The sequence below is a fragment of the Chiroxiphia lanceolata genome, chromosome 1 (genome assembly GCF_009829145.1).
Source record: "Chiroxiphia lanceolata isolate bChiLan1 chromosome 1, bChiLan1.pri, whole genome shotgun sequence".
Lineage (NCBI taxonomy): Eukaryota > Metazoa > Chordata > Aves > Passeriformes > Pipridae > Chiroxiphia > Chiroxiphia lanceolata.
Window position 1 is genome coordinate 8,862,864 of NC_045637.1, and position 26,620 is coordinate 8,889,483.

The 26,620-nt window shown below is 36.6% G+C and overlaps 1 protein-coding gene across 4 annotated transcripts in view; it reads right to left on the bottom strand.

The window, feature by feature from the left end:
• Nucleotides 1-1,184: 1,184 nt before the first annotated feature.
• PHF20L1 (PHD finger protein 20 like 1) overlaps nt 1,185-26,620 on the bottom strand; it is a 47,741-nt gene continuing 22,305 nt past the window's right edge. For all 4 annotated transcript variants that reach the window (XM_032682421.1, XM_032682410.1, XM_032682419.1 and 1 more), the window contains 12 exons: nt 25,896-26,148; nt 23,684-23,869; nt 23,272-23,478; nt 16,465-16,521; nt 15,086-15,190; nt 11,696-11,860; nt 11,125-11,306; nt 9,137-9,236; nt 6,781-6,976; nt 6,008-6,377; nt 2,497-2,662; nt 1,185-1,353 (listed from right to left, as the gene is read on the bottom strand). In XM_032682421.1, the coding sequence (XP_032538312.1) occupies nt 1,211-1,353; nt 2,497-2,662; nt 6,008-6,377; nt 6,781-6,976; nt 9,137-9,236; nt 11,125-11,306; nt 11,696-11,860; nt 15,086-15,190; nt 16,465-16,521; nt 23,272-23,478; nt 23,684-23,869; nt 25,896-26,148 (2,130 nt within the window). In that variant the 3' untranslated portion in view covers nt 1,185-1,210. The remainder of the gene's footprint in view (nt 1,354-2,496; nt 2,663-6,007; nt 6,378-6,780; nt 6,977-9,136; nt 9,237-11,124; nt 11,307-11,695; nt 11,861-15,085; nt 15,191-16,464; nt 16,522-23,271; nt 23,479-23,683; nt 23,870-25,895; nt 26,149-26,620) is intronic.

Sequence of the window (26,620 nt, forward strand, 5' to 3'; positions counted from 1 at the left end):
ATTTCAAAACCTGTACATACATTATTTTCAATTTTAGAAACTGCTTGTTAAAAGGTAACATGAACCACCAGTTCTTATAGTCTATTGTACTAAAACTAGACATGTGTAGATAGAAATGTATATAGTATGTATATATGTACATGTGTGTCTGTCCACACATACATACACATACAGACGTGTAAGTAGCACTGGATACAGCGGCAACTCAGAACCACAGGAAAAGTCCCGGGCTCAAAATCCAGCAAGAGCTAACAGAGCAAGTAGGCTGCCTTTGGTTTCATGACATTTCATTTACTGAAGCTGAAAGATTTTATAAAAACACATCTTGGATAAGGTATCTTGTGATATTTTCTCCAGTGGTTTAGAATTTTCACAGCCACAGACAGTTTTGCTGCTCTCATCATTCCTCATCCCAGCTGAGGATGGTGAAGTTTTCAGAGGGTCAATACCAGAATAGAGCTACCCAGGACAAAATCTGTACCTTGACTCCTGAATACTGCAGTAGAACATAAAAAAATATAAACTAGATACAATTTTGGATGGATTGCTGGCACCAAGTAGGACTTTGGAAAAAAACCTTCACATAAATCATAATCGAACTCTCATTCCAGTGGTTTTAATATCATTTGGCACATCTGACCAGTATTTGCCACTTATGTTTTTAAAGGAGCCTAGGGGTGCTGTTCTAGGGATTTCTATGTAAAAAAATATTTTCAAAAGGAAACCATGATAAGTAATTTCTTTCAAAAATCAAAGTTAGTATGTTCATCTTCCTGAACCTCATGAGAGAAGAAAATAATCTAAAAACTTTCCTTGTAGAGAGAATACAGATCTCTCTGTGTCTATCTTTCACTAGTAAGATAAGAGGATTGAATTTTTAGTCAGCTGAATTCTGCTAATTTAGAAATGTTTGCCAAAGGTTTAAAAATAGTAGTTCTTTGTATACGGGGATTTACTTGTTTAACATGTTGAAATCCTGAGACACTGACATTTCTCAGTATATCATACACCATTGAAAATTTTAATATTTTCAATATAACAGATCCCTGACTCTAAACTTCCTCTCCTCTTTCTAAAGCTTCAGACTATTAACGTAATCAGCAAAGAACCAGATAAATGCTCAGCTTTTCGCTGTCTTCCTGTCAGTCTTGTGGCTAGTAAGAAAATTCACTGTAAAGAACCTATTTTTATTTCTTTATTCTTCCTTTTGTCATACAGAGCAAAGCGTTGCTATTTGCTGTACTTTCCCCATGTCAATTAAGAGTTGTTTGATACGTCGCTTGAGCTGAGGCAATCTTGCCAGAGGATCTGGTGGTTCCAGTTCTCCAGTGAAATCAAGCCAGCTTTCTAAAACTACAGAAGGAAAAGGAAGAAATCGATTAGAATAAGTCTTCAAGAAACAGTTTCCATAAAAATTAAACTTTTCTTTCTTACTCTCTGTCTTTTGTAACAAGGGAAAAATACACCAGGGGTGTGATATTTATTTCACTGAAAAAACTTTTATTAGGGAAACATCAACTAATTCCCTGTTTATTTTAAACAATCCAAACATATCTTCTGATTTGATTGTTACTATAAAAAGGTACCTGGGAGTAATTTATACTCTTGGCTTACAATTTACCATCTACACAAATAAAAGCAACTTTGGTTCACAATCTTCTATGACAGTTCTGTAATAGAAAATGCAACCCTTAAATGCAGGGCTTGCTTGTGCCACTGTAACAAGCTCCTGTGGTCAAGGTCCAGATTACAGAATGGTTGTCCAACCTTCAACAAATGTTTTCAGGGAATTTCTATGCTTGTAGAAACAGAGAAGGGGAAAGGTCAACCCTGTTAACTTAGAAATACTGCTGAGTAAAAGCAGGAATATTGGAAGTAAAACTGCCAATAAAAATAAGACAACTTTGTCAAAAGAAAATTAAGGACTCCTATGATTAGACTACAAGCTCCTCTCATTCCTGATTTCCATGACAGGCAAGTCACAGAAACTTAAGTGCTGTAATATTCTTCTACACTATTTCATTCAAGTTTTCTCATGAAGACTGAATTGTCTTCATGAAACGAGCTGTTTACTAATATATACCAAACCAAACTTGAAGGCAGAATGAACACATCTGGGTTTTTTCCCAGAATATTGTTGACTAATAGAACAATCATGCAAAAACCACTTCGGACGTAGAAAAATTCATCAACTACATGATCCACATTTGGACAAAGACTAGGCAAGTTATCAAAGCTTTCTGAAGTCTGTCAAATATCAGAAACTTTGAGCTCAGGGGTTCTGAACACAATAAAGTCCTTAAGCTACTTTATTGGGCACTAAAAACTTATGGACAGGGGTGAGGGGATCAAGGGTACGAGCTCTGTTTATAATCCTGGGACCCAAGTTTGAACACAATACTTAAAAATCCATCCTCACTGTCTCAGATCCCCTTGAATATACTGGCTATGGCAGATGTTACAGGTGCATTAACAATTATCTGGCAATGCAGTTACCATCAACTTCTTTTTCAATCAGGTCCATTCTGCTGGTGACTTCGTTCTGTACATTCTCTATGTGGGTAAGGAGATTTAGCTGCCATTGAAGATGTGTGTCCACTTGTTCTTCTGAGCCTTTTCTTTCATTACAAACAAACACTGTGTTTCCTTCAGCAGAATTATTCTTCATAGGAGCAACAGAAAGAAAAAAAAATTGCCGTTTAAGATGGTTTTTTTCTTTGTTTTAATTTCTGGTGTTGATTTCAACATTTAAGTCACATGATAAACTAGGCTGGCTTAGAACTGTACTTCTGCCTACATGACAAAAAGCATACTCAAAAAGCCAAATAGCATGACACATCAATAGACTAAATCAAACAAAATGCAAACTCCATACAAATGAGCGTATACACCTCCTGCCTCATTTCCCTAATGCTAAAGTTTACCAGCTCAAGCACTTTCTTTAATGCAGTAAGACAGATTGCACTTCTGTGCCCTTCTTATATAAATAGCAACTTAAATCATGAAATGTTGAACTGCCTGGGCCTACTGTCACCAAAAATGTGCAAAATCCTAGAGTTTGTTTCCATGAAGGAAAACTTCCTAAAATGCAGTAGTATCTAAGATGTCGACAGTCGTTATCTGGCATGAATAAGTTGGCCATTTTCGTTCACAGAATCGCAGAATGCATCAGGTCGGAAGGGATCACAGTGGGTCATCTGGTCCAACCTGCCTGCTCAAGCAGGGTCACCCCAGAGCACATGGCACAGGATTGTGTCCAGGTGGTTCTGGAATATCACCAGAGAGGGAGTGACTGCACAACCTCTCTGGGCAACCTGTTTTATTTGCTGATTAAGACAAAATACTTCTCCTCCTACCTGCTATGGTCCCACCTGCCTCCCAAGCGCAAGTCTGGGACAGAACTGAACATATCTGGGGACAGTTACAGTAACATGCAGGGTTATGCAAACACAGTATCTGAGGAAGACTGACTTCTTTGAAATAATTAGTATCTTCACAGCAACTCAGAGATAATACAAAAGCTCCTAATCTTTCTGTATTTGATGTTTCAGTTACTGGAAGGAAGCATACCAGATTTAACAAGTTAAAATATTCAGCATCTCCATTAATTAGCAGGATTAACAGTTTCCATTTTATATCCACTATGATTTCATATCCAATGAAGTTCTTTCACTACTGAAGATTCTATTTGAAGAACTAGAATGCCGGATACATGTGCTCACACAGGGTCAGTTCATGGCAAATGCCAGAGCAAGAAGTGAATTTTATTATATTAATATACTTCTCTGAAGAGTTCAGCTAATTTTCCACATCACATAAGAAAAGAATGTTGTTAAGTCTGTTATCAAAATATTTCTTCCTCCAGTCAAGAAGGAGCAAAAGAAAATAGGGACTGATGGATTGCTAATACTCACAATGTTCATTAAAGGAGTTAAAATTATGTATGAAAGATAGATTTTAAAAGACATAAAAACCTCAAAACTCTCACACCTTTCAGATAAAATCTCTCTTCTCTCAAGATGTCAGGTTTGCCTCCACAGTGTTTTGAGTATTCAAATTGCTATTAATTTTATGGAAGATATTTCCAACATAAATAAGAAAAGCCCTATTCCTCACAATTTTCAGACCCTCTCTAAACCCTCAAGAATGACATTTTTCCCTTGCTGTAAAAGGGTCCAAGTTCATAATTCTAAATCCAAAATCACCTTTCAGATGTGTCCAGTAAGTCAGAAAAAATTTCAAAGCTAAATAACATCTAAATAACATCATAAAGTCAGTTTTTTCCTTCTAATGACCTCTGTATTTATTCAAATGGCTAATAAATGCTCCTCGGAAAAAAAAACCAAAAAATCCAACAGGGATCAAGGTAGGCAATCAGGGAGCAATGGTTCCCTGAAGCAGAGTACAGGATCCAGTTTGTGAAGAAGAAATAAACTGAAGGTTCAGGTGGGGAAGGCTTGTTCTTTCAGAAGCAAAACCAAGGAAACTAAATACTATTCCAAAAAGGGACTTGATAACACTCAATCCAAACACTGTTTATAAGAGAAAAGAAGGTATGCAACAGAACTGCAGATTAAGACAAAACAGTGTGGAAAACCAGAATATTCAAGGCTCTGCAGGATGCTAGAAAGGAGAATTCAAAGCCCTAACTAAAACTTTGACAAGGAGAGGTGAAGGCGGCACCTCACAGAGAAGTCAGATCATCTAAAAATGGCCCTTCAATGCCACTTTTAAGGCAAGTCATAACAGGTTCATGGAGATGCCAAGGAGAGCTTTTCCATGCCTATCATATTTAGACAGAAGGACTTATTTTAGTGTCAAGGCTACTGACAAGGTGAATTAAGGTGTCCTAAAGGAAAAAACATTGACACTACCCTAAGCAGATCTCTTCTTGGTTTAAAACAGAAAGCACCTGCTTTTTAGATACACGCTTGAGTCTCTAAAGGAAACATTGTTTCACTACTCACATATATTTTCTTTTAATTCTAAATGTATTCATAACATTTACAATGACAATTTAAGCTACTGTTGGAAGGAAAGTGTATTTAACACTGATGCACATCTCGTTATACAAACTGAATATAGTCCTGTGATTTAGCACACAAACAGTTATTTCTAACTAGAATGAGCCAAAAATTTCCCATTCAGACTATATAGCTTACATGCCACATTTAAAACTAAAATTCAAAGGAAAAAAAGGTGAATCTTACTCATTTCTTCCACACCAGAAACAGTACTTCAAAAGGGGGATGAGTTGGGTGATTTATTTTCACACAGTTGGTATTGTAGAAAACAGAAAGGTTTGTTTTACTTTGCTTTTTGCTCAAAGAGAACTCTTCACTAAAACCAGACTAACAAGTTTCAGACCTTTTCCACCAAATAATGGATTCAAACCATTAATGTAAAAATGAGAGAGAGATGTTTAAACAGCAAAATATAATACTGGCTAAAAATCTGTAAAACATTTAATTAGAAGAAATATGCAATATAAAAGACAGAAAAGAAGTTGCATATGAGGTGAAATTAGTTGCTCAGTGAATTATTACTTGTGAACAGCCATTCCAGATAGTGTTGTTATTGAAGAAGAATACAGTACAATAATAAACACTACTAAAAATCTCAGTTTAACAAAAAAACCCCTCCACACTAGATAACAGAACTGATAGAAAAATGGAAATGTATCCATTTTTCATCACCTTCAAAAACCACTTAAATTCTGCTCCAACGCCCTGCATTTTAAGCATAAGGGTTTTTCCCCCTCTCAAAACACTGGATTGAGTATAGAAGTTTTAGTATAGGCAATACTTCAACCATACTTTGCATTTGAAATGAATATACATCACCTGAAACTGTTTCAGTGATCCAACTTTGCTTCTCATGCTTTCTGCTGACTTATCTGATAGAACATGTTGACTTGCACTTTTAAATACTTGTATATGCTTTAGCTTGATCAGATTGAACATACTGGCCCAACTAAGAAACTCCCCAGATGAAGGAGGATACTTACCAGCTCACTCATGCCACCATCTTTAAAAGAATATTGTAAACAGTTTTTATTCTCTGTGTGAAATTCCTGATCTTCCTCAAAACTACTTGTGTCTTCATCATCTGAGCTCATAGGGTCAGCGACTGCTTTGTAGTCTTGACTAAAACTCTGTGGTTTTTGGTAACTGTGCTCACTTGTGATGTACGTTTCTTCCATCTTCGGGGGTATACTGGGTGGCTCTTTATAGTTTTGACTATGACACGTCCTTTCAGCTGGATTAACAGCATCCTGTAAAGTTACTAATTTTTTCTCTACCCCAACAGTTCTTTGTTCTTGTTCTTTTCGCATCCCTGAATAAGCCCAGAGATGAAGGTCTGGGTGATGCTTATTTCTGCAATGAAGGGGAGGAAAAAAATCAAGTTACAGGGAGCACCACTTACAGAACTGAACTATTAAACATCCAATTTTGCTAGATCTCAGCTACTGATAAGCACCATCATCAAACACTAAGAATTCGTAGGTCACTCATCAATTTAAGATACATCTAGAATGTCCCTTGAAACATAAAATTGACAAAAAAAAAAAAATCACCAATTATCCCAATACATCATATCTTGGATACTGAACACCTAACTCCCACTGAAGCTGAGGGTATTCTACATCTTGCACTTGAATTACTTAAACTATTATACAAGAAAGAATTCTAATGTGAGAGAAAAATGTGTATGGGACAATGGTAGTCTCTGCTACCTGAATATCTACAGCTGGAAAATGAACCTTGGACTGATACTTACTTTAATATCCCGATCTTCAACTGCAACCCATGCAGTATTTCCGTGACACCATAAACATCTGCCAGTAGGTGATGTGTTGACACAATCTTTTTGGCATTAAGATGAGAGTAGTTTTCTTTCAAAAATGATAATCCACACATGTGTCCATTGTTTAGCCAGTCTTTGTCATAAAGATATTTGGCACTCCACCTCTGTCCTGGGGTGAGCAATAAACAAATTGAGGGCCATCTAAAGCCACAGCAGAATTACATTTACAACTCAAGTGCTATAATTATATGCTGTACTCTCCTAAATGTCTCCTAACATCCATGAAAGGACGACTCAAGATCTTGCTATTAATATATTAAAATTTAGTTTTCATGGATTAAGAAGAAAGTCTTAAAACATATGAAAACAAAAATAAGCCTGAAACCTCAAGATCTCTCTAAATGGCATTTGAAATTAAAATCTAATCACCTTTGCCATCAAATTATATGATATTAAGAACTGTGATATTATCAAAATAATCACCAAAAAAAAGTTTAAATTGGCATTTTATTTATCTAAATACTGCAGCTTACTTTTTTGTAAGAAAAAGGAAGCCTAAGTTACCAAGAGAAATGTTAGAGAATGCATTTTATACTGACATATCCAAAAAACCTAGCTTGTTTCTAAAAGACCAGTGTTTGGTTTTAATACTCAAGTCAGTGTCTATTTATTAGAAGTCAGGAGAAGGCTTCACAAAAGCAGATATTACAAAGTTATCTGACAGCAGAGCTCTTACATTCTCCTTTGAGGTGCCTTTCACCAGATATCAGGGTATTGCTGTATGTGGGCCCTTGGTCTCCCATGCCATGGTAACATCTACAGCCTTAATCCAACCAGCATGAACGAGTATTTAGCTAATGCTTCTACAGTAACTCAATGCTTATTCGAAAAACCCAATCAAATTCAACCAATAATAATAAAAAACCAACCAAAACAAACCCCACAAAAAAAAAAAAAATCCCCAAACTAGAAATGCATAACGCTAATTATTGCAACATTATTGTTTACAACAAGGAACCCAAATGGACTGACCAAAATATCTTACACTTAATTTCAAAGCAGACTATCATCATATACAGAACAAAGAATGGGTTGATGGAAGCCCTTCATACCTTTCAGGAGAATACCCTGTCTATCTCCTTTTTGCCCATTATCCCAATACACTTTAAAATACTGACATTGAGAATGACTTTTTTCTCCTGACATAGAAAGAAAAGAAGTAATGGTTAGGAAGGGAGAGAAGATAAAAATTAGGGACACAGACTCTGCATAGCAGGGGAAAACGAAGTACCTAGCACAGCGCAGGGAAAGAACACAAGACAAATTTGCTGGGTCTAGTAAGAAAAAGCTTGACTGCTCAAAGAGACACCACACAGAACTATCAAACAAGACTCTCTACGACCAGATTAGATTCAGACTGGGGTAAATGGAACAAAGTCACATCTTTCCAGCTCTATTTTCCTAATATTTCTTCGCAAAAACAGCTAATAAAAACTCTGCAAACAGTTTTCAGATTTCACTTCTTAAACTTATAATGAAAGTAAATTTGAAGTCTCATTGCCCTTTTGAAACAGCTGGAGTGCTGGATATTTCACCAAAAGACAGGTACGTGCATTTGTATCACCTGTCAGAAAAAAATACAAAAAATTTTCTTCCAAATTGTACAGTTTTTCTCCAAATATGCATTAAGAAAAATGGGTTTATCAGAGAACTGTTTTTAAATCAACACCTTCCTAATCAAACGTATTCAGTTTAAAAGTAAATAGAATTGTCCTAGTTCTTAAAAGCTGAACCAAGTTCAACGTGTGCTGTTTGTGCACTGCTGTTTACCATAAAAAGTGTTAGATTTTTCTATCTTTTACAGAGTCAGTGCTACACCTTTGCACAGTTCGGGGCAAATGCAAACATTATAAAATTGTAATTAATACGAAATTACTTCCATAGCATATTTGAGTGTACTGAAGTAATCAGTCCTTTTTCTCTAAAAAATATTTAAATGAAATGTTATTCCAAGTATTGGCAAAACAGGTCTCTGAACAAGAATGATGTTCAGAAGTTCCCACACTACACAGACATAAAAAAGTTCTAAGGTTTTGGGGAATTCAGTTTCAACATGTAAAGCAATATGAATAAGATTTAGCACAGCTGACCAAGATGTTTCTAACAGGAAAGTAAGTTTCTGCTGAGAGCCAAACTTAGAATCACTCCCCCCAAAGAAGCAAAACACATAACACAAAACAGACAAAGCTTTAACAATTTAAGCAATGCATAACATCTCTGCTCAAAAATCCCAAGCAGAGAGCTGCAGATAAAGGAGGTTTACCCATACCTGGTGGATCTCTGCAGATGTAACAGATGTACTGATCTGGAATGCTGTCCTCCAACAGTCCCATGCATACACTGTGCTGCCAACACAAGCACTCTTCACACTGACATCAGGGGAAAAAAAAAAACAAAAGGAAAAACTAAATCTGAGATAAGTAGATTGAAAAAATCAGAAGCCATTTCTTGTATCATCAAAACGCAAAGAACGGCAGTTTAAGTTAAATAGCTGGTTTGAGCATGATCATTTTAGTTGGGCAATTTGTGTTTGGGTAGGCAAAGACATTAAGATAAAAAAAAAAGAGCTCTAGTTCTGAAAATTACCTCAACCACAAATTCCAAACTGGAGAACAAAAAAAAGAAACTGAAGATGTAATATTTAATAATATTTTATTACAACATTCAGTATTTTAGCACCTATGTATTTAGTAGTGAAACATAAGACAGGAGTATAATATTACAGTAAAGCAGAAAGATAATGTAATACATTACAGTATAACAGTGAAAAGTAGAAAACTCTTCAGTTTAATTATTTATATTTACAAAGCATCTCTCCAGTGCGCTAGAAAGATGTGCTTTTAATATCGTACCAATGGAAAATCTAAAAGAAAAAGAAAATGAAGAGAAAATGAAAGAGGAGAAACAAGAGAATAGAAGAGTAAAGCAGAAGAGAGCAAATGAGGGCCTAGAAACAGCAAACTGGTTGCTCTCAGGGAGATAAGGCATGAAGAGGAAAAAATCAGGCTGTCACTGGAGTTCAGGAACAGGCAGGAAACTACCTCTTATAAAGACATTTCCCTTTCTCAACTCTGTGCTTGCCAGTGTTTTAAATATCTGTTGGTTTACTACTGAAAAATCTCTCCTCTTTTCGTTGACTTGCTTTTGAGTATCAACCCTTTTAAAACACCAGTCACCTTTCCTCCTGTCATACCACCATGGCTACAACTTCCTCTCCTCTCTCCAAAGATTTCTACACCAGTCCATTTGTCCACATCATTACCATAAGCCGAACTCCTGCTCAGTTCCTCCAATACAGCACTTCTGTTCCCAGACACAGCCTCTGTGTCCTTCATTTTCATGGCTCTGTCATTTCCAAAAGACTAAGTCCAGTAACACAGGACAGCCATACCTGCTTCCTTCAAATCTTGACTAAAAAAGCTCCACACTTTGAAAAGAAGCTGCACCACAGTCACAGTTGAATACAAACCTGTTTTCTGAATGGGGGGGAAAAACCACAGGACATTCATGGCTTTTTTAAAGTTACTGACAACCAAGTTCTTCCTTACTGTTGTTTGCATCTGATTTACTCACTACATTATAAATGCCTTGAGAAAAAGACTTGAAATTACTCATTAGTAGACGGGAAGTGCCCTCCTTATTGGAGTATAAATAAATAAGCAGCAGGAGTTGCAATCCATCAACATTTGAATGCTGTCATGATATACTCTTCTTCCCTTTTATCTATACCAAGTTAAGATTTAAATTCTCAGCAGTTTCTAAAACCTGGTAGTGATATCCAGTGTGAGAAGTGCTGTTCTAAAGATAAAGCACACACACCACAGTACTGACAATATTAGTTTCTGCAGAGGAGTAATGTCACAGTTGAGGGTCATTTACAGTGAGCAGAGAGGTTTCTACAAGTGTAGGTACTGTAAAGCACAAGGGTCAAGGCAGAAGTGCTGATATAACTGGGATGGTCTGGGGACAGAAGCCATGGTTTCTGTGTGGGAAAGGATACTTAATTCCAAATTTATCAGCCATCTATAAAGAAAATCTTTCCTACATATCAAATTGCAAGAGAAACCCCATCCTAGAGCAACAGTTCTGCACGCACACTGAAGAGAGTCAAGCCAAGTGCAGAACAAAAGATATTTTGTTATTGTTCACTTTATTTACCGCTCTCTACATAACTTCGGTCTCCAATACATCAAAAGGGCACCTTCAGAGCAAAACATTCCCATGGAAAATGCAACTCCACACACCAAATTTCTTTACCTGAATCATAAAGCCATTTTCTTCATCCAGTTCACAAATGCATCTAACAATTTCATTGAGAGCATCATCTTCATCCTGAGACTCTTCAAAGTTAGTTGAATCAAAATCCTGATTGTATTCATCACCACTAAGTAACAAACTCTCTGTGGAAGAATCATCCAAGAACTCCACATCTGAAAGGTCTAATAAAAATAAATACATGTGAAATTGTGTGTAGAGAGGCACAATAATTCAGAGAAATACAGGGATTTTGGCAGTCAAAAATCTTAACCTGAGTATAGCAAAAAAAAAAAAAAAATCGTTCTCAAACACACTGTTGGTATATCAGATTTCACGATGAATTCTGCAAAATGTCTTTAAGGTGTTCTCCTCAGAAGCAGAGCAGCAACAATTAACCAAAGCAAGTATAATGTAGAACAGCTTGAGGAGTATTTTGATTTAAACAGATGAAGGTTTAATCAGTCGCCATATTTATAGTTACAATCCAAACACAAACTGAATTATTTTCTTTTAATTCTCTTTCTTAAAGCATTAAACATGTAAACTGAAATTTGCTGTTCAGCCAACCTACTTTCTCCACTAAGGTCAACAGACAAAATAGCTCTTGGATACTGGTAGTTTGTGTTCTTCTCCGAGAACATGCTGCGCAAAGTCAGGGAGCTGCCCGACGACCGGGTTAAGGGAGAGGAGCACCTGTCCAAGAATTCAACAGAACTGTCTTCATAATCTGAATAATCTGAAAAGTTAAAAGAAAAATTGCTCTTACAAAAGTAGTTTATGACAAATGCAAAAAAAAAAAAAAATACTGTTTATAGATTATACTGCAACATTATGCTCAGAAGTACAGAATATTAACACTGAGGTATCAGGAGGATGAAAATGAAACTACGAAATGGCAAAACCTCTTTGTAACATTTTATTAAAAGAATTCCAGTAAGAAACATAATCAAGTTTGATAGTTAAAACAAGCATCACCAATTTAATCCCCCCCAATCTCTGAATATCTCTGAATATACAGAGGAATAATTTTTCCTGGAACATTATACAGTCTCCTTTTTCCACAATTCATCCTGTACCACCTGCTATCCTTAGAGATGTTGCTAGTAGCTCTCCTTTTTGCCTTACATCTGCTTGCAGCACTACCAACATTGCTACCCAGATGTAACCACAGATCCTGCCAGCATGAGTGACAAAAGCTTGTCAGCACACCTGCAGAGAGACACAGGGAGCCCAAAGAAAACCCTCTTGGGATGCTCCCAAGCAGGGACACAGGGAGCCCAAAGAAAATCCTCTTGGGATGCTCCCAAGGCCATGTCAGGAGCCACCGGTCATCGACAGGTCAACGCATCCTGGGACAGGCCCAGGAGCATCCCAGGAGAGTATACACAAGCCCAGAGGAGGAGGATGAGCAGGTAAACAACAAGCACACCCTGCCCAGGCCCCTCTCAGGGCTTTCCCAGCAGCGCCATTGCCTCCATTGTCCATGTATGAAACACATCATATGTTACCCAGAGGACTCTCTGGATCACCTTCTGGACTAAGGGTGGTTGGAGCCCAGGGATGGGACACATTATGGGATGTAGGGGAAAATAATTTTGGCATTGCAAAAGACTCATTATGGAATGTTTAGGAATGAAAACAAAGGTGGGGAAAATGGATGGACCAAAGTGATTTGGGGAGAATAGGGGAATAACAGGATAAAGAGGGCCAGTTGTGCATAAATAGTTTGGTGGTCAGAACACTCGTCTGGCATGCCCCGAGTCTGATCTGTTCTGGGAGAGATCATGAGTCTCCCTCCTTGGAGACATGGAAAAGTTGTCTGCACATAGTCCTGGGCAACTGATGCTTGGGGTTAACGAGATTGCTCGGGGCTCCATCCAGCCCATCCTTTAACACTTTCAGGGATGGGGCATCCACAACTTCTCTGGGAAATCTGTTTCAGAGCCTCATCACTCTCACAATAAAGCATTTCTCCCTAATATCTAATCTAAGTCATCCCTCATTCATTTTAAAACTGTTACCTCTTGCCCTACCATGACACTCCCTCATAAAGAACCCCCCCCATCCTTTCTGTAGGTCTCCTTTAAGTACTAGAAGGCCACTGTAAGGTGTTCCCAGAGCCTTCTCATTTCTAGGCTAAACAGCCTCTCAGTCTTTCCTTACAGGGAAGGTACTCCAGCCCTCTGATCATCTTCATGGTCTCCTCTGGACCCACTTAAGCAAGTCCATGTCTTCAACTGGTAAATACAAGTCCCCATCCATTTACTTCTCTTAAAACTTATTACTTTGAATATAAATGAGTAATCAGATTTGTACACTTCCATCCTTCTGTAGGAAGCATTCCTGATCCCACCTGTAACAGTTTTCCTGCAATGGGTTCCACAACATCCTTCTCCCCTAAATAACCCTCCATGAAGTCACTGTTCCTCTTTAATTTCTCTTGTCAAAAGCACACTATCTCCATCACTTCCCAAGGATATTCATTGCAGAGGAATCAACTCGAGTAGCTGAGCTGATTATTTCAACAGCATTGCTATCAACCTCACTGTAACAGAGCAGTATCAATAACAGGTATTACCTACCTTCTGCTATATGTAGGTTTTACACAATCAGCATTTCATATATACACTCAGAGAACAAAAACCAGTTTTTGTTTGTTTTGAAGTCTTGTGCAAAACTTATCTGGTGCACACAATGTGCCCATTCCCTGTTCTTCCCAAAGATGCCTCAATCTGACTCCAAACTAAAGGAACATGTCTCACACCCTTATACTTCTGTTCATGCCTGGAGTAGAGTACACTAGTCCTGGAGAAAGAGTCCTATTTCTTTTGACAGATGGGCTTTTTCAGAGTCAGACACTCGAGTCAGAATCCACCAAAGAATTTTTCTTTTTTTCCCAATTAAAAAAAAAAAAAAAAGGCCAGACAGAATACCTCTGTATTGCTAAAACCAGATTTTCACAAGATGAACTTGATAAGAATAAGAATGTTCAAGTTTTACTCATTGTTTTCTGCCTCTGGATTTAACATTTCTATTCGTTGGGGCACTGGGCATATTTTCTTCTCATATTTACAAACACTGGACAGTTAGAGCCTAGTCATGGTACCTCTGCCAGGTTTCTAAGTTTCAAGACAAGGTGGCAGAAAGACCAAAGGTATAAAAAGATGAAAAAAAACACAAACAAACAACCCACAGCAAACCACCTTACGATATCAACAAGACAAAACCACCTAGCACATACCTAGCATTTATCAGTATCTTCTTGCAAATACTTAGATGTCTTCTCAGTGCAAGTAAAAAATCCCAATAATTTTTAGGTAAAATAGGCAATTAAAGTTTATAGCTTAAAACTGTATTACTCCAATCTAAATATGGTGAAGTACACAAAACCTACAATACTGCAATTCACACTCAAACACTGCATGATTTGGAAGCATTTTCACGTTCTAGCACAAATTTTGTACAGAGAAACACATAATCCACATAACATAATCCCCATTTGTCAAGGCAACAGACAAGGTTGTTACAATAGAGACGCCAACCTCAGCTGTTAAGGATTAACTGTTGAGGAGGGGCTGCATTGTCTACAGTAAACCACTGAAATTTAGCAACAGACTAGATACTAGAATAATTTTAATGTCCAAGCAAAATAGGTAGGACATGTATATAGAGTTTCAAATGAAGAATTAAAAGAGATGAAAAGAGTAAGTGTATCTTCTGGAGGAAGAAAAAAGATCTATGAAATATCTGTGCCTGTCACATAGAGACAGGGTATAAACCCACACACACACAGAAAAAGAGGTCATAGACCTAAGTGCCCTTTTCATATTTAAGGTCAGAAGTTATTTCTTGAAATTTCTAAAATTTGACATCAGTATTGTTTAGAAACAAGTTTTACAATCTAAAGCCAGAAATATACTGAGTGGTTTTACTTATTTTAAAAAATATAAATTGAACTTACCATGCTGCTTAGATTTCTTCTTTTTTTTCTTCTTCTTTTTCTGTTTTGGTTTATGATCTTTTTCCTTTTTCTCTTTTTTCTCCTTTTCTTTTTCTTTCTTTTTACCTGAAACAAAAAACAAACAATTTAAAACAGCAGTAGTATTCAGCTTAACCTAAAAAGACACATTCAAAATCAAACGTTCTAGTTGTCTAATCAGATCAAAGTGATTCATTTAGTTTACTCGCTATCTTGGGCACATCTCTCCTTAGCTGCTGGTACAATGGTTCAAAGGAATCTCACTCAACAAATAATATTTTACCATTTTTAGTATTTCCAAATGAGATATCATAGCAGAAAAAGATACAGCAAAGCACACAAAATGTGTAACATCATTTAAAAAGCTTATAACATCTATTTTACTTACAGTTTATAACGAAAAGATTTGGACAAGAGAAAAAGCTTTCAGAAGTGCTAAATTCCCAGTTATAAGGATAACATTGCCCTAAAAACACATATTAGGCCTATATAAAGATATTTGAAGGAAATTTCAGTATCACAGATCTGCTGATGCTGTCAGCACTTTGCACTATGCAGCCATATCCTCACAGAAAACTGATTCTGTCTAGAATTTGACACATTTTTACACTGCAGTTCACTTTTAACTACTGTTGGCATACATGAGGACAACAATTTGACTCTGAAAAATTCTACTTACCCTGTTAATTCTCCCCAGATAAAATACACCCTACAACAGTCTCACTCCACAATCATTTTTTTAATAACAAGCAGTGAGACAAACAATGACATTAACTTGCTACAAAAAATAAGCCTTAAAGTCAGCATTTAAGGATTATTTCCTGCACACAAATTGGAGTCTTATTATCTTGAAGAATACAGAAACAAAACTTTTACTTCCAGGAGAAACAAGGAAGAATCACTTAGGAATTCTTGCCTGTCTCTAACAATTTATTTTAAACACAGGATAAAACCAAAGTCCTCCTATATTTTATTTCATGAATTGCCAAATATTTTGCTAGTAACACTTCTTTGCTCCTCCCACCTCGAACCTGTCAGTACAATGAAATAACCAGTATCAGTCATTTCACAAAAAAAAAAAAACCAACCAAAATGAAAATCCAGAGGCAGCAGGCATCTCATAAGTACCTCTGGATCCTTCAAAATCCTTGCTACGGACACTTTAATTTTATCTTATAAAATTATTCTTCTATTATAAACCTGTCATATACGTAAAAACTGTTTTTAAGACCTAAAAGAACAAAAGTGGTGCAGCTGGGCCCTGGTAATATTTTATGTTTTTACATTTGCTCTTCAGAGACATCAAGTGTTAAGAGAATTTCTCCTTTTTTTTCCTAAAAATAACACTGCACTCTACATACCATACGCTGAAGAAGTTTTCTCTTCCAGTTTTCCTTTTCTTTCCACTTTCGCTGCACCTGCAAATGGAAGAATATCCAACATAAGGCCAATGTCTGGCTGACGACCTACTTTCTAGTAAAAGTCATTAGACTGTAAGACATCCTAATGGCACACAGTAATAAGATACAAACATGAAAATTATTTTTAATATCATTTTACAATTATTTTTATCATCTAAAGCACTGGAAACAAAAAGTGTTGTAGTTTACCAACTTCTGAATGCTTGTCCTTCTCAATCATGTTCTTTAATATTTTTTCCTTCAGACTCTCAAAACACTTCTCCTTTATGGGCACAGAGCACTGTATCTCTGTCCCTTCAGAGCTCACTGATGTGGAAGACCTCTTTTTTTTACTATTCCCTTTAGGTAACTTTAGACTATTGGTTAAAGGCATTTCCAGATGCAAGCCACGTACATGGGACGAGGGTGCTGAAAACAAGAAGACAGATTTACTAGGCATTCCATAGGGATTGCAGCCAGCTCACTGGCTGGGTCAGATCCCTGAAACATCAATATTGGTCAGAGCATCACCACACCTAACAGATAATTACTGCATATGAATGCCTAGGTCTTAGTCTTACATACAAGACAATATATGCCACAGAAAGTTTGTGGTTTGGGCTTTTAAACAACTTGTACTGGTTTAAGTGTACTTTTCTTGCCACTTTTAACCCTTTTTGTTTCCTTTTTATTTCACTGTAATGGAAATCCACGATAAAAGTAATAATTAAAGGTGTTACACTGTCAGCATAACTTAGTTAACGCTCCATTACATTAACAAAGAAATTAAACTCCAGCACAACATTTTTAGCACTATGCATAACACACTTCTGATTCCTGAATTTTTAGTTGATTTTAATAATATTTAAATAATTCACTGTCTTTCATGTATGTATTTAATCAACATTAGAATTACATGCAAAATACTGTGATGGTCTGTCAGAACTCAGCACCATATACTGACAATTCTTATCTTGTACTATTCAGAAAAGTTTATTCTGTGAAATATTTAATAGTTTTTTTTAAACCTCTGTTTGATGCAAACTAGGAAGTAACACGGCGAAACAAAACTAAAATTATAATTTTCATTGCTAATATTTATAATAATTTCTAAATAAACTAGAATAAAAGTTATTTATAAAGAACACTACTGAGATAATTCAAAACTCTCTATTACTGTGTCCATCAATATGCTGAGAGCTTCAAGTTTCATTTAAATATAATTAGGAAAGCCTAATCTTCATCAGGTCACTGAGGATATTTCAGGACCATGCCAAGGACATACTGTGCAAAAATGCAGCTCTTCAAAGTCATAAGAGGTTCAGGCTTTTCAATGTAAGAGGTAAACTCTTAGAGGCACCAGTTACCTCTGGTGTCTCTCAGCAGAGAAGTGAAACAAAAGCAACAGCATGTAAAAAGTCATGAAAAATACCTGCTATTGGTCAAGATATTCAACAAGACAAAATATGGAGCTGATCTGGAATGGGTTCTTTGAGCTCCCCCTTTGAGCTTCTTTGATTTACTTTTTTTTAAATATTCAGCAATAGAACAAAAAATAGATTTAAATAAACAGTGTTAAGGTAATTTAGTAAATTCATAATTCAAAGAGGATTCTGGGGAAAAGGGAACTCTATAGGGCTGACTCTATAAGGCAGCCTTACAGGCTCAGACAGATCAACCCAATTCTAGCAGGATGCAACACACAGGTTACATAAAGGTAACTCTAGCTCCCAGTCAGCCTTCCTGGGAAAACTAAGTGCCATCGAGTGAGAAAGCCACAGGGGTAGCAAAAGTAGAAAGCAGTACATTACCTACCACACAACACAGCACTTTTAAATGCCAGATGTTTCCAGCTGCAAGACATCATTATACCATGCCATCCAGCCAGCAGCTGCTGCTCAGTTCTGTGTGCTGGCTCCTACCACTCCACACGAGCAGCATGACCATGGCTGAGGCTACCTGAGCCCTGCCCTACCTCAAATCAACCATCTCACCTAACACCACAATCCTTTTAAGGCTGATCTGCTAGTCAGGCTCTTGCCTTTGTATTTCAATTGAATTTAGCTTACTGGGATACTTATTATTGACACAAAACACTACCCAAATTATTCCTTTCTTGGGTTTCCTAATTACCATTTGTCTCTGTTACAGGACTGAAACGCTTTGCCATCTGCAGAGCAGTAAGTATATTTTAGCACATTAGTAAAAGAAAAAGTGACACTTCCCCACATCATCACGCTATCAACGTCTTGTCTCATTTCTGTAACAAGCACAAAAGGATCACCCAAATGCACATAATTCAGCTAGGTCACTGCCATTTTGATGAAGAGACGTGAGAACACTCCATCCAAACAATCTCAGAAGGAATTCAGTCTCAACATTAGATGAGTTAGTATTTAAACTTCATGATTGAGAAGAAATCCTGACCTGACATTCAAATGTGCTCCAGTACTGATAGCCACAACACAACAAGCTTCAGTATCTGAATAATGCACAACACAAGCACATCTGACAAAGTCATCAACTAGTAACAAAATAACTATTTGAGAGAACATTTATGTTGGGCAGAAATCTGCTCCAGTCACACAAATACCCATTTTTATGACAGAGCTCTCCAGGCTGCCTTTCTATAGTAACCTGAAAATAGGCATTGCTATTACGCCTGCATACATTGCAATGTTATGCTTGGCTTTTACTTTTATTCATCAGATATCATTCTAGATTAAGAATCCTGAATTCGCAAATCCTAAACAAAGTGTTAAGGCTTGCAAAGTCCACTTTTCAACTGTGCAATCACTACGCGCATGCAAGTAACCACTTGCCTTACAAGTAACCGCAAAATTAAAGTAGATAGTCAGAGTCAGAAGGGCAAGTAACAAATACAGCAAGAAAAATATTAGTTCCTTTACGGAAATACTACCTCTTTTCTGAACTGTTACTTTTAATTGCAAGTTTATTCCTGTTCAGGAATCTAGCCAGACACCTCCCACACAGTGAATGTGGGAGGTCTGCAGTTAACACTCAGCAAAGAGAAAGACGACTAGAGATTAGATTTGATAAACTACTGATTTTGTCCCTGTTCCAAGATCAATTTTATCACCAGAAGACTGATTTCAGATTAAAAAGAAATGCAAACCATGGCACTTCCAGTCCAGCTAATGACACGTTTCCAGTGCTACCTCTCCTGATCTAGTACAGGGAAGTGACAAAAGCCCCTTATTTGAGCACAGGCACAGGGACAAGATGATGTGCCAGATGTGCAGCAGCACAGGTGGGCTTGCAGTGGTACTGCTTATTGCAATTCAGCAAATTCAAATAAGTTGTACCAATCTGAGGCAACTTATTTTGCTGATTGATATTCTATTCCGTGGCTTTCAATGTTTCAAAATAATATCAGAAATATCATTATCTCCATCAATATTCAAATTAAATCATATTGTGACAGAAACATGAATTATGCTGGCCATGTTTAATTTAGTGTTCTGAATTCCCAGCGCATAGGATCAATTTTATTTCTAAACACATTTCAGTTACATATCACAGATTAATATCAGATCCTACACAAAACCATCTCTTCAGGAAAGATAAGCCCATGAAGAGGTTCTTGCTTGTTTTCAGCTAACCAATGCAAACTGGGAACTTCAGGGCAGAGATCAGAATGGCAGACATTCAAATCAGGGACTAAATCTGACTGTTAATACATGTTTGTTTTACTCCAAGCAGCCCCAAAGTGACAAGAGCTACAGTTCACCCCTCTTAAAAGCAGTGTAAATCAGGAACACTGGCAAGAGTTTTTAAAAAGTTGCTGATCTCATTTTCTGAAAATTTTGTCCATCAGCTGTTTCTTGTTCCTGCTGCAGTAAACTGTTATCGACGAAATTATGTAAAAGTATGCAATGTTCTTTTTCTTTTAATCTAAGGGCAAATTTCTCCCATACAGTTAACCTAATGTTACCCTAGTAGCAACAGCATCTATAGACTAGTTATAACAAGAGATAACAACTAATGATAATATTGTTCTATTAGTATTACAAATATTATATTGTTAGATGACTGAGTGTAACAATATTTTCCTTTCACTTAAATTTCAAAACCCAAATTGCTTACTGAAATAATGTTTGCTCAATACATAACAGCTAAACTAACACAAATGGTACAGAGTTATAGAAACCAAGAAAAACAATCACAAATCTAAAGAAAAGCACAACTACAGAAAGATTTGCACTTCATATACTCAGAACCACGAAACTACAGTGTTTTGCAGGTATTCTGACCGACTGTGGATTTGAAGGCCAGTTGTCTGCATTTTAAGCAATTTGGCAAGTGAAAACAAAGATTCTTAGTTATGTGTGTACAATATCAGGTGATCACAAGGAGGCCCTCTCAACAGTTTAGGCAAAGCAGTACCTCTGTTCAGTAACTAATGGGTACAGGATGTACCAAAGTGCACAGTACTTCCATGGAGCTTATGGACTGAAGGAATTACAACAGAAGATTTGTGTGGCCTTCACAAAACAATCAGTTGTTAATTTCAAGCAGTGATTTTGAAATCTATGTGTTATTACCACGAGTTGCCATTTATGCATCTGCACTTCAGTGCACCTAGTCCTTCTCCTCTGAAAAACACCAAGGCAGTAACTTCTGAATAAAGCAATTAAAACACATTATTTTAAAAAGTATCATTATTTTTTCAACTGACAGGCTCCATCAGAAGACAGAACTTGCAACACCACAAATAACATCTCTGGCCCTAAACCAGTCCAGCTGTTACAGAAGGGTCAGTGACCACAACAGGCTGTTCTAGGCCAAATACCTCCATTGCCTTCATCATTTCTAAAACTATCTACACTTATCTACTTCAAAGATTACAAAGACAGTGGGTCTAATTTAAATGCACTTAGCAAAACCCAGTGATGTCAAAACGTAGAACACCAGATCCGTCCACACTGTGTCAATAAAATCTAAACAACAGCAATATCATAAACAGATGTAATTTGAAACAGTTCTTTCAGATCAAGAAAACCCAGTTACAGGACAGCTTGGATTTTATGCCAGAGTTCTCAGTTTGTAGTGTACAGAGTCACAGTGGATACACTGAACAATGCAATATATTAAACTGCACTTAGGCATATGTTCCTGTATAGTGCAATTAACTTTTCTTGATAATTTCAAGCTCTGACAGGAATGAGAAAGGAAAGCTTTGGGCATCTCTCCTTTATACAATTGCTTGTTATTGTTTAAACAAGTTAATTAGAAAAGTACTGATAAACAGAGTGGATTCTATTAGTTCTCCTGAAGCATGGAAGAATGTGTTGTTAAATAACATGACTTCAGAACCTGTGCTATTTCAAAGGCAAAGCAATGCCTTCTAAAGCAAAAAACACAAAACTATTCAACAGTCTAAATTAACTCCAGAGGTTTCAAACCTGAGCATAAAAGCTACATTCTTCTTTTTCTTCTAAGAAGAATATGAGAAGGATAAACAAATTTCACCAGAGTTAGAAGCCTGAGATGAAACCAAAAGCCACATAAGCTTCAGTTAGAGTCATAGAGATTCAACTGAGAGAGGCAGCTAGCTCAGTTTCTTTTAGGAGCTTGTTCAGTGAGTGGGCAAATACACATCTCCCAAAAGCACTTCTCTTAGTAGCAGAAGACATAAAATAAAAAGGACTTTTACAGAGGTACTTTTCCCAGGAATCTGTGATTCTACTGCTATGCAAAGTATCAAGGGCAAATGAAGACTGTCACATTATCCAAGTAATTAAGTAATATTTTAATATTTTAAAAACCTCAAGTGGTAGCTCATTAGAAATTCCCATAGCCCTTATTTTTACAAATTAGTTTAAGAGATTCACAGATTAATGGAGTAAGATATATTTTAAGTGTCATAGCTACATCCTTTAAGGTCATGCTGTCCTCCCTTACCATCAATCACTTTTATCAACAACTTTCCCAGCACAGTATAATAATTTGATTTTTTCCCCACACTTTACAGTACAATTTTCTCATTTAAAAAAAAAAAAACGCTTGTGAAAAGAATTCTTTCCTGGAAGTCAGTTAGAAATTATTTTATACTCACCCACATGAGGCTTATTTATAAGAAATTACATGGACACCTAATACACACTGGATGAACACAGTCCACTTCTAGGGCCTGCAAACCACTATACCAATCCTTCCCCATATCTCTTCATTACCTCTATCAAGTGTTTCACATAAGCCACAGAAGTCAGTAAACTGTTAGAAAGGGAGAGGCAGCACAGAATTCCAGTACTGGACCGTGTACTAATTCCGAGGGGGACCAAGTCTATATAAAAGTTTTTGAAGACTTTGCATAAATATTTTCAGGTAATATTTCGAAGTAAGCAAAGGGCAAAATTTCCACTGCAAACAGACAGAAAGCAGAGGAATACTGTCTTTGAAAGCACCACTGTTTTAAAGCTGAAGCTACAAGTGTATATTAGTATGTTTGTAAACACTTCGTTAATTATTTCTACAACTTTCAACAATAATTTAAAATATTTTTGAAATAAATACTGCTTCCAACATTCCACACTCTCAGATTCTCCTTAAAGCCTGTTAGAAGTGCTAATGCAGCTCAAATCCAGGGGAAGATAAAGAATATGCAGATGGAGTCCAGGAAGAGTGGCAGGTTTCTGAGTGTGAAGAAAGGAAAACAAAAAGTATCCCCTCTTTCTGTGAGACTGAATACACACACATTTTAACCCTGCAGCTATAAGCCTGTCTGGTTGTATGATGAATCTTTACCTGACGCTGTTGTAGCTACTCTTCCATCAGTTACTGCTTTAGAAGAAAGATATGTAACCATCTGAATATCTTCCTTGTCTTTACTGGGATATTCATTACAGAAAGTGGATTCTGTGGATAATGGCGCTGTAACTTCCGAACTACGGCTTAAATCAAGAGGGAGACACGTTCCACGCTTCTCAAGTGACATATGAGCAACATCAGGTACTACACAAAAGAAAAAATGTCATATTAAAAAAGATACACAGTCCAACAAACAACAGTTTGGATTGCAGCGTTACATAACATAGGAACAGCAAACAGCTTTAGCTACAGCAAGTCAAAATACCCCATTAGATGAAAACCATGAAAGGTTTAGTTTTTATGATTCAATTTCTCTTGGGCAGTTCTTTATTAGATTAAGATACATTACCCTCCAATTTTGATGACTGTTGGTTTTGACCACTGATGGAGAACACTTTTCCATCAGTAACTGAAGAGGGAGAAGAAACTTTTTCTACAGAATCATCAGGCAAGGAGCAAGTGGCTAAACGCTGTGATCTTCTTCTCCGCTGGCTATGTTTGTAGGATCTAGGGGAATTCACTGGCTGTGATGGACCTAAAAAGAGATCTTTCAATGTTCATGAAGCAGAGAGATATACCATCATCTTACCGCAGTATTTGAGATCTAAAGATGGGGAGTGTTTTAAGTAGCTCTTATTTGCAAGGCTGGTAATCACAGCAAAACTGGTAAAAGTAATTACAAAACTGTGACTACCAGGAGCAAAAGAAAGAGCTCTGCTCAAGACATGATTCTGGTTTTTGCTTACTATACAATATTAGGGCACCTACTTCCCCACTGATAAAGGTTGTCGTTTTAGGCAAACAGGGTATTTACAATAAGCAACCCTCCCCATATAACCCATGAGAGTAGGCTACTTAAAATGGAAGGGGGCAAGAGGATTTAACAATAAACCGAACAAATGATCACAGTTAAAGATCCAAAAAGTCATGGATAGTGTTAACATATAACTTAGAAAAATAACTGAAAACAGAGTTTAATTTTATATCCCACCTCCTCTCTTCTGCTAACCTGATATCAATACCCCAGCTGTAACTGAAACATACACTGTCAATGCATGGCACAGTGAGAAGGCTCCAGAACTTTATATTCAACAAAATAAATAAAAAAAAAAGACGGGAGGAGGATTGATATAGGTTAATATAGGCCTGATTCATTAAAAACAAAAAACCCACACTCTGCTACACCTCTCCAATTTTACCCAGTTTCAGAAAATTTTGCCTTAGAAAAACATTTAAGTGACTATAACACTGTAAATCACTCTTTTCTCCTTTTTGTAAGCAGTTTTTAGAGTCAAAGATGCACAGATTTAAAAATAAAGACATAGCAAAACTAAATTTCCATTAGAGGTAGCAAAAACTTGGAAGTCAAACATTAAAAGACAAGATCTGAGCTATTAAGTAACCAATTTTTAAATTAGCTAATTTTAAAATACACTACAGAGAAGTCTAACTTAACCCAAGACATAAACATGCTCCAGGAAAACTACTTACCATTGTTCTAGGGGTGGGAATGGAAGGCGTATTACAATATAGATGACTGCTAACATTTATTGGGGACAAAATACAGTTTTTACCACTGTGTCCTGAATAAATGAAGACAGCTGAATTTGCACCCCTCCCTCTCCCACTCATTTAGAGTTATCTGTGAGCAAAGATTAAAAAGAAACTTATCTCATAAGGGAAAATATGAAGGTTAAGGGGAACACATGATGCAGGTTGAGTCTTCCATCCTCAATCACTATTCTAAAAGTGAAACAAAAATGTAGCTTCTGACTTACTGAAACCTACATTTATTTTAACCCTTGGTCTCATCACTCAATGTTCTTCAGGCAAAGAACTTGACACTAAGCAACACTAAAAACCTAATGTAATCTCAAAAAAAATTATAGAAATATTTTAATAGTCACAAAAAATAGCATATTCACGCAAGCAGCGTAAAGCTTTCCCTGTTCTTCTGATAAACAGTATTTTGGTACTTGGCAAATCAGTTACATATGTTAAGAAGCTGAACACCTACGAGATTTTTCTGGGACAAAGAAACACAATTTTTTATATTTCTCCATCACAGATCTTGAACCCATCTTCTCTTTCACATCATATTTGGAGGAAATATCACATAAGGTGAAGAATGCCACAGCCAACAGGTACAGCACGTCAGCCTGCTGAAGGTGAAATTTCTCAGAGAAGGAAAGGTCCACACCAAGGTGTATGTCTTTTCTTTTTAATGAATCAGGCCCTTTTCAGAAGGGAGGTTTGATTTTTCCTGTATCACTGTTAATACTAATGTGGAGATTTAAGTTGGAGGGAAAGCCAACCATTAAAAGCCACAACTCTATAAATATCAATATATTATTTAAATGTATTATTTCTGGTAGAGTAATTCAAATGCCTTATTAAGCAACTTGACTTTTAAAATACTGAGCTACCCCTAATTCTCCCACTTGGACCCTTTATTTAAAGCAGATTAATTTTTAAAAGCAATAGCCATTTACAACCAAAGAAAATTTCTGTATATCTCTTATAAGTAGTTACGGTATTTTTTTTAAAATATCTGTGCTCACTAGTTTTATTAATCACAGAAGAAGGAAGCTGAGAGACCAGCGTCAAATCCTCGACTTGTATTAATTCTGGGGAAAGTGGTGATTTAGGGGGCTTTATACACCCAGAAGAATCTCCAGATTCTTGTTTGCATTTCTTGCTGCGAGCCTTTCCTGAAGACAAAGTTGAGGATAACAGTGCAGGTTTCTGAATGTTGGCAGAACTGCTAATATCAGCTTCATTTTTTTTCTGACTTTGTGGTTTAGGTGAAATCTCCTGAATAAATAATAAAAAATTGATACTTTTATTTCAGTTTCTTCGCTGTAGTTCTTGTATTCTATTTTGATCTTTTTAAAAGCAATTTTAGTATTCAAACACATATTAAAGCAACATTATTTTAAGAACAAATGAAAACTATTTAAAATGCATCACATTAAATTTTGCTTTTTTTAAAGGAGCACTATCAATTGTTTTCAGTATTCAGAAGGCTCAATTCTTACTATTTGAAATACCTGCAAAAAGCCCAAAAAGAAAATATTCTTCCTCTATTTCCCATTTAAAAATTCACTGGTCTTTCATCTCCAATTGACCAGGACTGTCAGTGCAGTCTCCATGTATAACCTGGAGAACACTTGTTACAGGCCGGAATACACACACTGATGTACAATCACAGAACATCTGAGGTTGGAAGGGAGCCATAAGGATCACTGAGTCCAACTCCCTGCTCCTTGCAGGACTGGTTACTGCT